The 14,896-nt window shown below is 48.0% G+C and overlaps 1 protein-coding gene across 4 annotated transcripts in view; it reads right to left on the bottom strand.

The window, feature by feature from the left end:
• The window catches only part of KDM1A (lysine demethylase 1A), a 32,238-nt gene extending 20,311 nt beyond the window's left edge, over positions 1 to 11,927 (bottom strand). For 2 of the 4 annotated variants that reach the window (XM_061570004.1, XM_061569995.1), the window contains exons 1-9: positions 11,567 to 11,927; positions 5,424 to 5,592; positions 5,236 to 5,271; positions 4,497 to 4,630; positions 3,626 to 3,704; positions 3,098 to 3,190; positions 2,864 to 2,970; positions 2,465 to 2,546; positions 866 to 960 (exon numbers count right to left, since the gene is read on the bottom strand). In XM_061570004.1, the coding sequence (XP_061425988.1) occupies positions 866 to 960; positions 2,465 to 2,546; positions 2,864 to 2,970; positions 3,098 to 3,190; positions 3,626 to 3,704; positions 4,497 to 4,630; positions 5,236 to 5,271; positions 5,424 to 5,592; positions 11,567 to 11,800 (1,029 nt within the window). In that variant the 5' untranslated portion in view covers positions 11,801 to 11,927. Of the gene's footprint in view, positions 1 to 865; positions 961 to 2,464; positions 2,547 to 2,863; positions 2,971 to 3,097; positions 3,191 to 3,625; positions 3,705 to 4,496; positions 4,631 to 5,235; positions 5,272 to 5,423; positions 5,593 to 9,180; positions 9,389 to 11,566 lie in introns of those variants that run through there. The other 2 variants (XM_061570019.1, XM_061570013.1) reach the window with 2 other exon arrangements.
• Between the last annotated feature and the right edge of the window lie 2,969 nt (positions 11,928 to 14,896).

Consider the following 14,896-nt stretch of genomic DNA (forward strand, 5'->3'; position numbering starts at 1 on the left):
TTGATCCAATCGAGTGAAAATGGAGGCTCTGCTGCAAGGGCAAGATAAAAGCTGAAGACGATCGCTTGTGTTGCGATCAAAACGTCGTAGTTTTTTGTTATTTTCTTTGAACCTATCTACGTGACTTTACCGAAAGACCAAAGAATATAAATTGTACACCGTGATATATTTCCATTAAAAAAACAATTAAGATCCAACTCTGAAATAAAATCTTTAAAATTGGGGTGGAAATCCCAGCTCTGTAGAGAGCATTGCTCAATCGATTAATTTGCTCAAGAGCTTGGAAAATGGGCATCAGGTGATAGCCGGCAGATATTGATTATGTCAACCACTCAAGCCATAATAATTAAACTCAATGGAATATCTGCAATTCTCTCATCGTCAATGAATATAATCACCCAGCAGCATCAGTCTATTTGGTACCATCAATGATACAATCACCAATACCTGACTTATATTCCAATTATGATTTAAAATTACTTGAAATTAAGTATATTTATTTATTTACCCTAGGAAGCATGAGCGAGCTTACATACACTTCTTCAGGAGGATCCAACATGGGATGTTTGACCAATTACTCAATGAGCATTTTTGGATATAGTGGAAAATAAGCCACACATATAACGGAAGGCCACGAATTCTGCACAAATAAGCATCCTACTTGCTGTACTTGTTCCAATCCACTTCACAGCATCTGCAGCATGCGTGTACGTCTTGCAAACATATCAGCATGCTCTACGAACCAAGATATAATATACGAGTGAAACGTATTGACAAGTAAAATCCGCAACTATAATGTGCCATTGCTTATTTCTCCTTCTCAATTGGCATGGAATGCTGCCTGTGCCGTGCAAATTGCACTTACCGACTGGCCGTTCGTTTCATACAAGGGGCACTTCTGCTTAATCTTTGCCAACTCCATATTGACCTGCTTGCTGACGACAGCCATTGGGTTTCCACCTGTGGAAGAGGGCACGGGGAGCAAACGCAAGCGTTTGGACAACAACCGAAGCACATGCTATCATTATTATCATCTACCAATGTACAACTGAGCCTTGCTTGGGCCGCAGTGAGCCATAGCGGCGCAGTTCACAAGGCACCGGGCTTCTCTTGCAGTGCATAAGTCAAGCTGTGCCACTCATGTTACATGCAATAACACGGTCGACATGCGTGTACATGACGTGGTGTTGCCATGTTCTCAGTGTACTGACTGAAGTCACATGCAATGAATGAGTCAACACCCATGTAGACAAACAAAGCTACAGCTCTTTTTCAGAAGCAACCTGACCACAAATGATAGCTTATCATATGGAAATTTATTTCAGCCAAAAACTCTAAATGTGGAGGGAAAAACCAAGGGAAGAACATGCAAACTCAAAATATAGAGCCGTCAGGGTCGGGATCGAACCCACGACCTCATGCATACCAGGCGAGGTAGTTAACATCTCGCCACAGTGGCGCAATGACGTGATGATTCCGTGTCCTCACAGTGCAATAAACTGAACGTCACACGCAATGAATGTGTCAATAGCCCTGCCACTGCCCAGGCCCTGAACCAGATTCAGATATTTTGAGACACTTGTGTATCACAATCTGGTTCCAGGATTCCAAATGTTTCAGTCGGTTTAAAACCGTCTCTCAAGGCTGTGTCCCACCTAATCGGGACAGGCACAACACATCAAGCGGATGGAAATTTTTGTCAGGGTCAGGTTAAACTCCGTAAAAAAATATTTAATTAATCTTAGCAACTAAAACTCCTGGGAGAGCAGTGGCGCAGGGGTTAACACACCGCAACATCAACCCAGCATTCCGAGTTCTATTCCCTGCCACGGGTAATGTTAGGTGGGGCGTTATATCTGAATTGGCCCTGGCTCTCCACCAACATCAACAAACCGCACTGAGTAGTGTGAAGTATGGTTAAATAAGCCCCGTGATCAACACGGTGCAGGGGGGGGGGGGACTTTATCCAGCAGTCGATTAACAAAGGGATGTGAAGAAATTATATATGTTTAAAATAGCTATCAATTAAATAAATGGTGGTGGATGTTAAGTCTTCATTTAAATAGAAATATTATGATACTAGGTACAATGTGACAAAATCCTCTATAAACTCTTATTGCAGCAGCTTTTTCTCCTACGACAGCAGTCATCCTGCTGTGTTTATTTTCACACCTGATGACGGTTGCTTGTGTTGCGATCGAAACTGACTTATCTGATGCCTATATATATATATATTTGTTTGACATTCTTAAGGTTGAAAATGTTGTAATATATAGGAGATTATACAATGTCTGCAGAAAGGCAAATATATGTACTTGCCAAAAAATACATTACTCGGGAACAAAAATGCTAAATATTGGCAATGCTAAAACCACTTTCCATATAAATCTAGTTTTTTTTTCAGATATGAAGTTAACATAGATATTATCAACAGAATTTTTTAAAAAGGACATAGAGTACATACCCAGGCCAGTTACCACCATCGCGCCAAGATCAGCCACGTAGTTTCCCTTCCGAAACGTGGCCACACGGCCTCCCACTCGGTCCTGGACGACAGATAAAAAACACTCGCACAACTAAAACAGTGGAATCTAGATCTAAGAAACCTTACATAGGCATAGTTCTAATATAAGCAATATTTTCTGACATTAGTTGCCTTTCGCCTTGCCCCGTTGGGGCTTCGACATGAGAGTCCAGATTACGCCAAGACTACAGCTTTGAAAGCGTAAATGCACAATCTTTGGATGTTATACGCATGCACACCATTTACAGATGCGTTCTAAAGATGATAGCAGTTCAGTACTTCTACACACGATATATATTTTAAAAAACCTTGTGAAAAGATAACAAACAAGAAACGTACCCTGGCCTCCAGAATGGTGACATCCATGCCAAAGCTTTGCAGTTGCCGCGCGGCAGCGAGCCCCGAAACCCCTGCTCCGATCACCATCACCTTTCCCACTTTCTTTACTGCGGTGCCAAGAGCAACACGGGGCGGTTACAACATTTCAAAGGGCTTTTGCCCAGACCGCCCACACGAAATGGTCGGCAGAACGCCGCGCGGCCGCGAGCGAGAAGGCGAGACCGTGGGACGTGCCTGGCAGGGGCTTGACGCGCTTGAATATCCCGAAGTTAATGAGCCCGTGCCGCTCCAAGTAGTTGAACACGCGATGCACGAGCTGTGCGTCGCCTGCAGCGCACGTAAACACATCAGCATCATCATCATCGGTCATGATAAATCCACTGCTGGGTGAAGGCCCCCCCCCTCTCAAGCCGTTGCTATCTCTCGCGGTCCCTTGACGCTTCAGCCATCGGATCTTACATGAATAGTACCTTCACATGAGGCGGGCAAATGCAGAGTTGTTGCGATTCAGGGATAACAGTACGAACCATAGATCTAGTGCTTGACAATAGCACACAAACTGTAGCTGCTTAATTACCCAATGGCGGGAAAGTTAGCGGCAGTTGACAAAAGCAGTCCAAGTGTGACGATAATGGGTAAACACATTACAACTTTGTATGATTTCTGTAACCAAGAGTGACATTTACAGGCTATCTGTTTTTGTTTTTGCCTAATGTGTGCCGTAATAACTATGGTGTTTGAGAATGTGGATTAAGTGCTTACTGTTGTAAGGAGACTCCAGCTGTTGCAACATCTGCTCAAATGTGAGCTGTGTCTTGGGCTGGTCGAGCCAAAGTTGCAGCTGCGTGGACACAAATCAAACTTTTTAATAATTTAAATTGTTTTTATGTATGCATGTTGAACTTCTTTCACACCGTACGCAGCCAACTGTGCTATTTCCAACAAAAATGCCTGGTGGGGGTGCAGTGGTCAACACAATTCACCATGAACCAAGCTGCATAGGTTTGTATTCCTTGCCACAGCTTACATTAAGTGGGGAGTGATATATATGGACTGGCCCTGGCTCTCCACCAACAGTCAAGAAAAAATGCACAATGTTAAATTTGGGTCTTCTCTTATTTTTTTGCAAAATTTCCAGCTCTGGGCATGTGTTAAAGCGCATCGCCCACTAGCGTAAGTAAGAGGTCATTAAATATAGGTCAATGCATTTTGTGTTAAGAATTTCAAACATCGCATTGCACAGTCCTCATAAAAGTCTTGAAACCTAGTGAGGCCCACTGCACCACCATTCCACTCCTTCCTGGATACATTATAAGCAGCTATCATAATTCTTTATCATCAACGGCCATGGGCAATCCACTGCTAGATGAAGGGCTCCCTAAACCGCCACCGCCTCTCACAATCCTGCAATGGTAATATTCCTCCATGTACCTTCACACAAACTTGTTTCATCGCTCCATTTCCTTGGTGGACGAATTATAATTTAAATGTTTACAATTCCACAATCTGTGAACGAGCCCCTTGTTTTTTTGGCAGCAAGTTGGAGCCTCGTAGGGCATCACGGCTGTGTGGGAAAAGTTCAGAGGGGAGGTAGCGATCTAGGAGGGGGGAGATGCAGGGGGTCGTTGCACACCGTGCGATTGCGGATGTACAGGAAGGCCTTCTGTGTCTGCGGATTGCCGTTGACGATGTCGGGGAAGCAGGCAGCCTCTTGCGAGGTCATGCGGTCGTGCGGCAGGCGGCTCTGGAACGCTGCCCCTTCCAGGCCTGTCACAACACGCCCACACTCACCCGCTCACGTGTGCACCAGTGCCAGCCTGTTGTTGTTGTTGTTCCACATGCTCTCCTTGAGATAATTCGGCTTATTTCAATGTCATTTACTTAGGCAGGCATGCGCCTATTGCGATCCATTTACTTTGGCTCCATGCCATGTTATAAACGCTTATGTAAGCACACACACACAAGCACTGTGCACATAGGCGTGTTGGTATACAGAAGAATACTGCTGTACAGCTGTATTATAATTTCAGGATATCATATTTTATTCATACAATGACTTTAAATGTCTTGAGTGTTTAGTAAATGTATCTGCTGTCATTTTAGTCAAGTAACCTCTCCATGGCTCCCAGTGAAATGAAAATGTCTGATCGAGTAACTCCTGAACTTAAAATGCTGAAATAAAACAAACATAAACACAGCTGGCAACAAATGTGGGCATGAATCCTTCAGCCTTCTTGGCTCCACTGCTCAACCCGTAAGAATTTATTTTTTTCCCCATATTTGTACAATAGTTTTTTTTGTTAATAAAAGCTAGAAAGTTACACCATTAACTTTCAGAGTGTAAATCCCCCCCCAAAAGACTTCATACGTACCCCACAGACTTTGTCCCCTCTGCCCCATGTTCTCCACTTATGGGGTACACAGTACACACGTATACTCAAATAAACACATAGACAAAGACAAATAGAGACACACAAACTCTCACAGCACGACGACAATTCCATAACTGTAATCAAATTGGGAAAGATAGATGTAGGAAAATATTTTTTAAAGCTCTCACCGGACGGCTCATCGATGTCGCTGTCTTCCTCCTCCTCGGGGGGCGGGGGAGGTGGCGGAGGGGGCACAGTAATCTGCCTCCGCTCCTTCTCGGCCTTGCGCTCTTCCTCAGAGTAGTACTCGTCCTCCGAGAGGTTGGCCAGACTCTCGTCCATTTCGCGGTACTCCACCTAGCACGACAATGGCCGAGAAAAGAGCAGGAGGGGGGTCACAGGGTCATCATGGGGGGGGGGGGGGGTCGCAACAATAACACTGGTCAACACACTTTTTCTGGCATAAGGTATTCCAACAGTTTTATGGTAATTTTGGGGTGCTGATTCCAAATCTGGCATCGAGTTTTTGTCTATCACATCAGGTTTTTGAGATATCAAATATTGCATTTTCAATAGAAACTGCAGAAGAAAAATATTAAATAAATGTGGAGATCTACATAAAATGATATTATAAAGACACTATCCTAAAAATACAGCACCATATTTTAACACTACAGCAGTCACTGACTCGCAACAACTTGCAATCATAAGTGACAAGAGTTAATTTCGGGTAAAATCAATGAAAATGGGGTATGCCGATAGCATAAAAATGAGATGTGATAGAGCAAATCTGAGATCAGATTTGGAATCGGCACCCTGAAATTAGTCCAGACCAGAAAAAAATGTTTTTTTTTAGTTGACCAGCATAATAAATGTGGGCAGCAGCAGTTGGGTTCATCCACGAGCTCTCCGATGTTTTATTTTGGTTCTACCAAGTGTTGTGTGGTATGATGTTGGACGTTTCGCTCCATTTGCTGGGCGCTTCTTCAGGAAAAATACATTCAGAAGCTCCTAGTGCATGGAGCGAAACGTCGGACATGATGCTGGACAACATGTGGTAAAACCCGACAACACATTGGAGAGATGTACACAAAGGCAAAAAAATCCTACACAGCAATAAGTTCATTCATTGTTAATCTCTATTGGCAGCCAAAAGGTGCTGAGCATTAGCCATGAAAAGCACGGTATTAGTGTTTCATGATGACCACCCACAACCAGGAATCCGTTAATATGATTTTGTATAAAGATGGCATTTTATCCGAATATATGAGGCAAAATCTTGTACATACCTACCAAGGCTGATTCCAATGCTGTCCGAGACTAATTTGAAGCTTTAGAAATGGAAAAAAATAAGACTTCAGACTAAACAATTTTTTTATTTTGCCAGGTAAGGCACACATAAGCTATATCACTCATTTTCAGAAGCGATCCGTCCACAAATGATAGCTCAACGAAGTGGCTTATCATGTGGAAATTTATAGCAACCAAATACTTAAAATGCATGTTTTTAAATGGAGAGAAAATTTGGAGGGTCTGGAGAAAAATCCATGCTACCACGTGGGAGAGCATGCAAACTTCAAATATACAGTTGTCAGGGTCGGGATCGAACCCATGGCCTTGTGTATACCAGGCGAGGTAGTTAACATCTCAGCCAATTTTTTAAGCTATCATTTATGGCCAGGTAGCTTCTGAAAAAGAGCTATATAGCTCAGTGGGCCTTACCTGGTCAAAGAAAAAATAAAAATGTGTTTATATTTCTGACCGCGCCTTCACGGCGTATTACCAAGCCAGTCGTCGAGAGATGCCTTTTCATTTTGTTGCCAAGATTTACATCGAGAAACTCCTGCAAAGCCTTCATAAATCAGAAGCAACACTGTCAAATAAATCTAATGTCAAAAGAAACATTTGCAACACTGTGCTCAGCGCAGATATTCACTCTTTCAATGTTCCCTTTCCAACGGTTATAAAAAGACAAAGAACTAGTGTTACATGAATACACACCAGGACAGAGTGGCCCATATGTTGCCCCTGCTGTTGAGCCGGTCACAACAAAAGGCCACACCGTACCGGGTGGACAAGGGAGGGGGGGACGGACAGATGTAAGAAGCCAATGAATGGCACCGCCGTGGAGGTGCCGTGCTAGTTCCAGACTGTGTCTCGCTGTGTTAGAAATGCAACGTAGAAATAGTTTTGCATCCGCAAGGCCACCTTTGCATTGCTCGGCTCAGAAGAGAGCATTTGTTAATTCTGCAATGGGCACTCAACTGCTCATTGCAATACAAAGACACAGCTGTGAATGGCGACGATACATTCGGTGCTCCCTGAATAGGACTTGAATTGCCTTTGGCGAGACGAATTAACAGACATTCATGTTAACCAACCGTTTTGTGCAAAATAACTAGGGTTTGCCTTTCCTACATTAAATTAGGAAGACAATTCGGTGTTTTAGGGTTGTACCACGTCTTGTTCAATACAACCCGAAAACACACAAGAGAGTTATAAAGCACAACTGCAAAGTATGTATGTAGAAATTATTTCGCACCGTACGTAGCGAACCCATGCTAATTGGAGATGTGGGGAAGGCTATCAAAATAAACAAAAAAAAGCAGTTATAAATAACTGAATATTCAATCTAGAAAGTGTTACCAGGTTAAAAAAATATTCCCCTCTAGTACTCAATTGGTGCAGATATGACGCTTTCAATGACTTATAATAATTGAATATATTTTGTCGGTATGAAATGAAGTAGAGGACCGAATTCCAGCCCATAGGCCATAGGTTTTCCCAACCCCGCTTTCAACCAATATCAGCCCATTCCAGACCAGGTCCTTCCACACATTCATCCACACCCTTTTGTTGAGAATACACTGCTCCCAGGACAAACAGCCAAGCATGCTTTCCATATAAACGAATGCTCCCTATCCTCGGCGGAGCACAAGCTGCAAATGGCCTCTCCATCATGAAATCGGGCCATGATTTTGCACACAGGTGCAAATGAACATGTATCGTTTGCAGGCTGCTGCCAACTGGTAGGCCTCAGGTGGCCACGGGCCGGATGTAAATTAACCAGTGGGCCAGATTCCGTCCGCAGGCTACCTTGCCATGCCGGTGCAGACCAGGCTCGGTCTCTGTACACATTTATTCACAATGGTTTGTTCACAAAATTCAATCCACAGTGTGGCTCGTTGTATATGCCTATCCCAGGTTCCGTGGAAATGTAGCCTCAGTGTGGCCATGGCTTCCATCCCGCCTGTCTGCTGTGCTCGCACGCATCTTGCAGCCTGATGCATCACGAGAGCATAAAGGATTTTTGTTTTTATCAATACTACAAACGTGAATGTGTCCACACAGCATTTCCAGTTTCACTGCGCGGCAAATGTGCAAGCCATTAAACGATAATGCGAGCTGATCCATATCTAGATACTCCACTAAAACAAGATAAATTACGAAAACATTTTCATTCAAAAGCCTCTGCGTGTCTACGATCGACCGAAACACAGGACGCTCATTAAATATACGCTGTCCTACATTGATGGCTCTGATGTTCCTACAACGTACGCACATAAGCCGGTCATTGATACGTCGCGGTTCGGCCGCACAACACACACGGTCTTTGATCACTGGGACGTCTGTAAATGGATCACCCAGCGAGAAAACGCTCTTGACGTCGCAATAACAATGTCCCTCCCGCTGCCGGCGTTCGCCTTCTCAACCACGTTTCACAAACATCCCTCAGATCTCACCGCCTACTAGCCATTATACTTGTCAATGCGTCGCAGGCTATATTAATAAATGGCAGCAGTATAGATATATACACGCGCGCACACACACACTGGTCCCCTCTCCATTGTGAGATGAGGCCATGATTTGCATACAGGTGCAGAACGGACAAAACAAGGAACACCACCACCACACCACATCACCCGTTCGTTATGAGCAGCCCACCTCTTCCTCGCTCCGCATCCAATTCTGGATTCTGGACTATTTTGTGAACCACACACGGTGGCTACACATCCACGGCAGGATTCGCTCGCATGGCGGAGAGAGAGAGAGAGAGATAAATAAATGCGGGTTTACAGCCACAATGCAAGCGACGGCAAAGCCTTGGATTGAGGGAAGGAGCGAGCGAGGCGGAACAAGGGTGACACACGGTCCAGGGACGGCTGCAAAAGGACACAGCGCCCCTTGCTGGACATGGGCAGAGATGTCATCATAGGGATGCCACTAACACAAAACCACACAAAACTCACAAAGCGTTAAAACTACCTGAACGGCTGGGGAAACACTTCTACAACAGTGGACCGAGACACGGGATGGATGTAGCGTGCATGTCATTTGTCTGAAACACTCCAGAAAACAGGGCCCTCTGTTTCAGCACTCAGCGAGATCCAAAGCGTTACATTCCGATTTCCCGTTTCGCCAAAGGCCACTTTTAGCCTTCGTGTAACCAAGCAATTCTGACAAACATCTAGCTCGGGCAGTAGACAAGTGCATGGCTGGGCTCAAACGTACAGGACAACAGAGGAAGGGGGCAGGCCGGGCTCAGACAAAGGCAGCAAGCGGGTGGAGGGCGCAAGTGCACCACACAAAGGGCCAGACACGAAAGGGTGTGGATTTACGCCAACTACAGAGTTGGATATCTCGTGGCAAATGAGGTAGAAAGAGAGAGACAGTGGAAGAGATTGCAGCGAGATGAATTAAAAAAAACTACTGTACTGTAACCGAGGCCTTCTTCTCGGACAGGGGATGAATGGAACAACATGGGCGGGTGGGTGGGAGGGGGAGGCCTTTGCCCCAGCAGTGGGGAGTTACAGGCGACAACAAGGCACGGCAAGGCAGGATTATGCAGAGCGTGCAAAGCGCATGCTGTACAGGGTTGGGCAGAGATGGAGAATGTGTCAGGTCAGATAAGACCAGGGACAGGGGAAAGGGCATCGCAGCGCGAGAAATGGTGAAAAGGAGGAGACAAATTGGGGGCCTCCAAATGGGCCCTCGGCCAGGCCAGGAGAAGGCACTGGCAGGCGAGGCTTTTTTTGACTTCACCTTGGGCCTCTCCTAAGGTGGGTGACGTGAGATCAGGTCACAGGGTATGGGCGAACGAATAGAGGGCCCCAGGGCACTGGCAGACGGTCAGTGTTGGAGTGAGGAGGCGACGGGTGGCTCAGGTCAGACAGTGGAACGGGAGAGGTCAGGGCCCATAAAGCCAGGCGACATGGAAGGTCAGGTCATGACCTGGCCCTAGAAGGGGGTGCTAGAGACCCACCCCCCACCCCACATCGGCCTTCTTCCCGGAGCTCGTGATAAAGTGAGGTGAAGGCGAGGTAGGTCAGCTCAGGTGACGGTCAGCTCAGGTTTGATGAGGTCAGGTCATGGGCAATTGGTGGGAGAGGAGGGGAGGGGGGTATGCTGAAAGCTGTGGTGGTGTGGGGGGGGGCCGTGTGGGGGGGGGGGCCGTGTGGGGGGGGGGGCCGTGTGGGGGGGGGGCCGTGTGGGGGGGGGGCCGTGGGGGGGGGGGGCCGTGGGGGGGGGGGGCCGTGTGTGGGGGGGGGCCGTGTGGGGGGGGGGCCGTGTGGGGGGGGGGCCGTGTGGGGGGGGCCGTGTGGGGGGGGGGGGCCGTGTGGGGGGGGCCGTGTGGGGGGGGGCCGTGTGGGGGGGGGGCCGTGTGGGGGGGGGGCGTGTGGGGGGGGGGGCGTGTGGGGGGGGGCCGTGTGGGGGGGGGGCCGTGTGGGGGGGCCGTGTGGGGGGGCCGTGTGGGGGGGGGGCCGTGTGGGGGGGGGGGCCGTGTGGGGGGGGGGCCGTGTGGGGGGGGGGCCGTGTGGGGGGGGGGTAGCCGTGTGGGGGGGGGTAGCCGTGTGGGGGGGGGGTAGCGTGTGTGGGGGGGGGGGGCTGTGTCGGGGGGGCTTGTGTCGGGGTGCTGTGCTGGGGGCTGTGTGTGTGGGGGGCTGTTTATGTGGGGGCTTTATGTGGGGGGGGGGCTGTATGTGGGGGGGGCTGTGTGGGGGGGGGCTGTGTGGGGGGGCTGTGTCGGGGGGGCTGTGTGTGGGGGGGGGCCCTAGGCCTCCCCTAGGTCGACTCAGCCTCAAATGAGTACCTGGTGCGGCGTGTTAACATCGCCACTGGGGAGACAAAGGCGACCGGGCGTGCTGCTGGCCACCCACCCCCCTCGTGTGCCGAACCGCCCTTCATAGCTGCTACTTGCCAACAACACTTGCCCCTAGTCTGTTAAGGCCACACGGGGGATCTTTGTCTTTGTGTGTGTGTGGGGGTGTGTGTGTGGTGTGTGGGGTGTGTATGGAGGGGTGTGTGTGGGGGGGGGTGTGGAGAGCCCCACCTTGGCCCTCTTCCTGCGGCTCGTCCTGCGACCCTCGGGGGTCTCGGCCGTGCCACCACCACCACCGCCGCCGCCGCCACCGTCGGCCTCGGCCTCGGCGCCGGGCGAGACGCGCTCCTTCTTGCGCGGGGTGCGCTCGGAGGCGCCGCCCGCCTCGACCGCCTCGTTGCTCGCCACCGCAACCTCGACCCCGCCGCGCTCCTCCTTCTGCTGCTGCTGCTTCAGAGTCGACATTAGCGGTTTGTCTTGTGAATTATTACAATGAAACAACAACACTGAGTGTTGAGACACTGGAGCACCGGCAGAGGCCCCCCAACGCGTCCCTCTTGCACCACCACGGGACACACAAAAGCGGGCAAGGAGACGGCGGATCGATCCGCGAGTAATCTACGGCGTCGATTCCAGTGCCGTCGAATCGATTTTTTTTTTTTACACCATACACTTTCAAATTTTTTCTTTACGATAATAAGCGAACGCTTGCAGATTGTGGGGGGTGGTGGCGGGGAATTTTTGGAGTCGCGAGAAAGGCGTAAGCGCGTCGGCGTCGTTAATTGAACTCGCGCTTTGCTTTAAAGTTTTAACGAAATCGAATCGACCGATGTTTGCACGTTCCGAGTCGATTCACGGGTGGGCGTGCTCTGGGCCCGCGCGATGTGACGAGGCAGCTCATTGGTCGAGCCTCGATGCGCTGCTGTGAGCGCCGCTCTGATTGGCTGCACGTTTACCCCCCCCCCCCGATTCTCAAGCGTTCGATTCGCGCGAGATGAATCGAATCGAATCGCTGGGGAATTCAGTCGCGAGATTCCGCACAGATGGATTACAGAATCCCTAAAATCTCCACCGCAGTTGGCAACATGCTTCACGTTGCAAGTGTTCATCCCGTGTTGCCATTGCACAGTGGGGCTGTAGGGGTGGCCACGAGATGGCAGAATGGAAAGTGGATTATTGAATCCAACTGTGTGGAGTTTTTTTAGCGTTCAGGTTCAAGTTCATTTATTTGGTAAAGCCCTGTGAGCCATTCGGCTCTTGAATCGGGTTGCAACCGCAACAAACAAAAAGCAAAAACATGAACAAGAAAACATCTTAAAGTGAATATGTCACTAAGTGGAAACAAAAAATCCAAGAAAAGAGCAAAAATTCCATAAAAAAGCACCGTGTGTTCCTTCCCCACTTATTCATTACCAAGTGTTCTGCCACATTAAGGAAAACACTCATTAACTGACCAAACCTGTTAGCAGGGCCTTCCTGAAAAGTATCTTGAGACTCGGCGAGAATTTTCTGGATAAATAACTTTTTTTTTCATCGGATAAAAATAAAGCTGACGAGCATAACGGCAATAGGTGTAAGTAATGTTTATGTCGCTTTGGTGCAAATCTGAGAAATATGCCTGGCCATGGTGTGTTTTGACAGCTTTATATCGTTACCGACCCACTGTGACAATGCACGTTTCTGAACTTAAGATGGAGTCGTCGGTCATGTAAAAACCGCATTATTTGTTGATGGATAACTTAATTGGCATCGTCAGCGTGGTCACACTGGGCGATGTGGGAGGGGATTCCAGCCTCCATGAGAATGTGTGGACAGCCACGATGTTTAACAGGGCCCCAGAAATTGACCACTAAAAAGTTAATGTTTTTTTAGTCCTTTAATCGGCTTAATAGTCTGAACCGTAAAGTGGATTTGGGGCAGTGACATGGCCGAGTGAGTGATCGTCGGTTGGGCAGTTGATGCAGAGATTTGCGGTTCGAACCCCACGGCCACTCTGGTTAATCCTGTAGGTATTCTAACCAAATCTCCTTCACATGGGAGGTTAAATATCCCCGTCATATCAGGGTCCAGCTTTGCCAAATCGAAACTAAGGCTCCCATCACCCCAGATCTTTCTCGTTGCCTTACAAATGTTTGGGAACATGTCACGTCAAAATAAATTCTCAGTTGCGGCCGCAAGTCATAAGAGACCGACAGGAATCTTGATTGGTAGAGCAGTGATTATAAATCACAAAGACTAAGAAGTATATATAAAACATCGCAACCCCCGAATCCTGCCAATTCTTGAAATTGGTGTGTATTGGTGAGGTGTATTTAAACATACTTAATTATTAGTGGTGGCAATCGTTTCATAAGTTTATTTTCTTACCCAAGTTCACAATACAAGTGAAATGACCACACTGAATTAAAGTTTGTCATTGATGAATGGTAAAACGTTTACCAATATTCACATTAAATAAACTTGAGCTTACTAACTCCTGGCAAGTCTGTTCTATGTGTTTTTAGAAACCCTTTCCCCACATTTCCCGTGTCTTCCCGTGTCCGTTTTGTTACACAACTAGTTAATACCCAAATTAAACGGCTCAAACATGGCATTTCTTGGCTTTGACATTTCTCAAAGTCACTGGTGGAGCCATCAACGGCATCGGAACATCAACAAGAAAATAAAAAGATATAAGCCACAGTGCGACTGGGGGCCATGCAACCCAAAACTATGGGCCGTGTAGCAGAGGTGTGGACTCGAGTCATGTGACTTGGACTCGAGTCAGACTCGAGTCATGAATTTGATGACTTCAGACTCGACTTGGACTTGCATAACAATGACTTTGTCCCACCTCTGAGGTGTGGACTCGAGTCATGTGACTTGGACTCGAGTCAGGCTCGAGTCATGAATTTGATGACTTCAGACTCGACTTGGACTTGCATAACAATGACTTTGTCCCACCTCTGCCGTGTAGTAAAACCACTCATCTGCACTCCTTCCATGCAGGAATAGCATAACATCACCAACTCTCTCCAGAAGCCTTCTTGTGGCGAGCAGACACATCGGCATTTTGCTGCCGAACATATTGCCATACGCAAGAATAATAATCGATGTTCATTTCAGTCTTTGGGAAATGTTCAGCCCGCGGGCAACGTTGTAATAAAACGCTGGATTGCGTCCTCTCTAAACTACACGAACTCTCTGCTGCAGCCCTCTCGTCCTGGATAACAGACCTAGCCATGAACCTTTTTAGCCCATGACAATCTTGCTGCCACACGCACGAATGGAAGCGGCGTTACGCGACTCCTTCTCACCGGACGCCTCCTGCCACCCCTCACGCGCCGGATGCCCCTTGACCTGCACCGTACCACGCCACCAGCCCAGCCCGAACGATTTTTTTCCCTTCCAGCCGTTGCTTGGACGTTTCACAATTTACACCCCCTCTGTACCCTGTATCTCTTCTTATATACCTTCTCCATGTGAGGCTCCACTCTCTCTCCCTCCATCTCATCTGTCTTTGGCCCCCTGGTGATCGCCTTATCGAGCAATTATCAATAACCATCCCTATCTCTCTCTCTC

Source organism: Lethenteron reissneri, chromosome 6 (assembly GCF_015708825.2).
Source record: "Lethenteron reissneri isolate LAM-NWPU_2019-01 chromosome 6, ASM1570882v1, whole genome shotgun sequence".
Taxonomy (NCBI): domain Eukaryota; kingdom Metazoa; phylum Chordata; class Hyperoartia; order Petromyzontiformes; family Petromyzontidae; genus Lethenteron; species Lethenteron reissneri.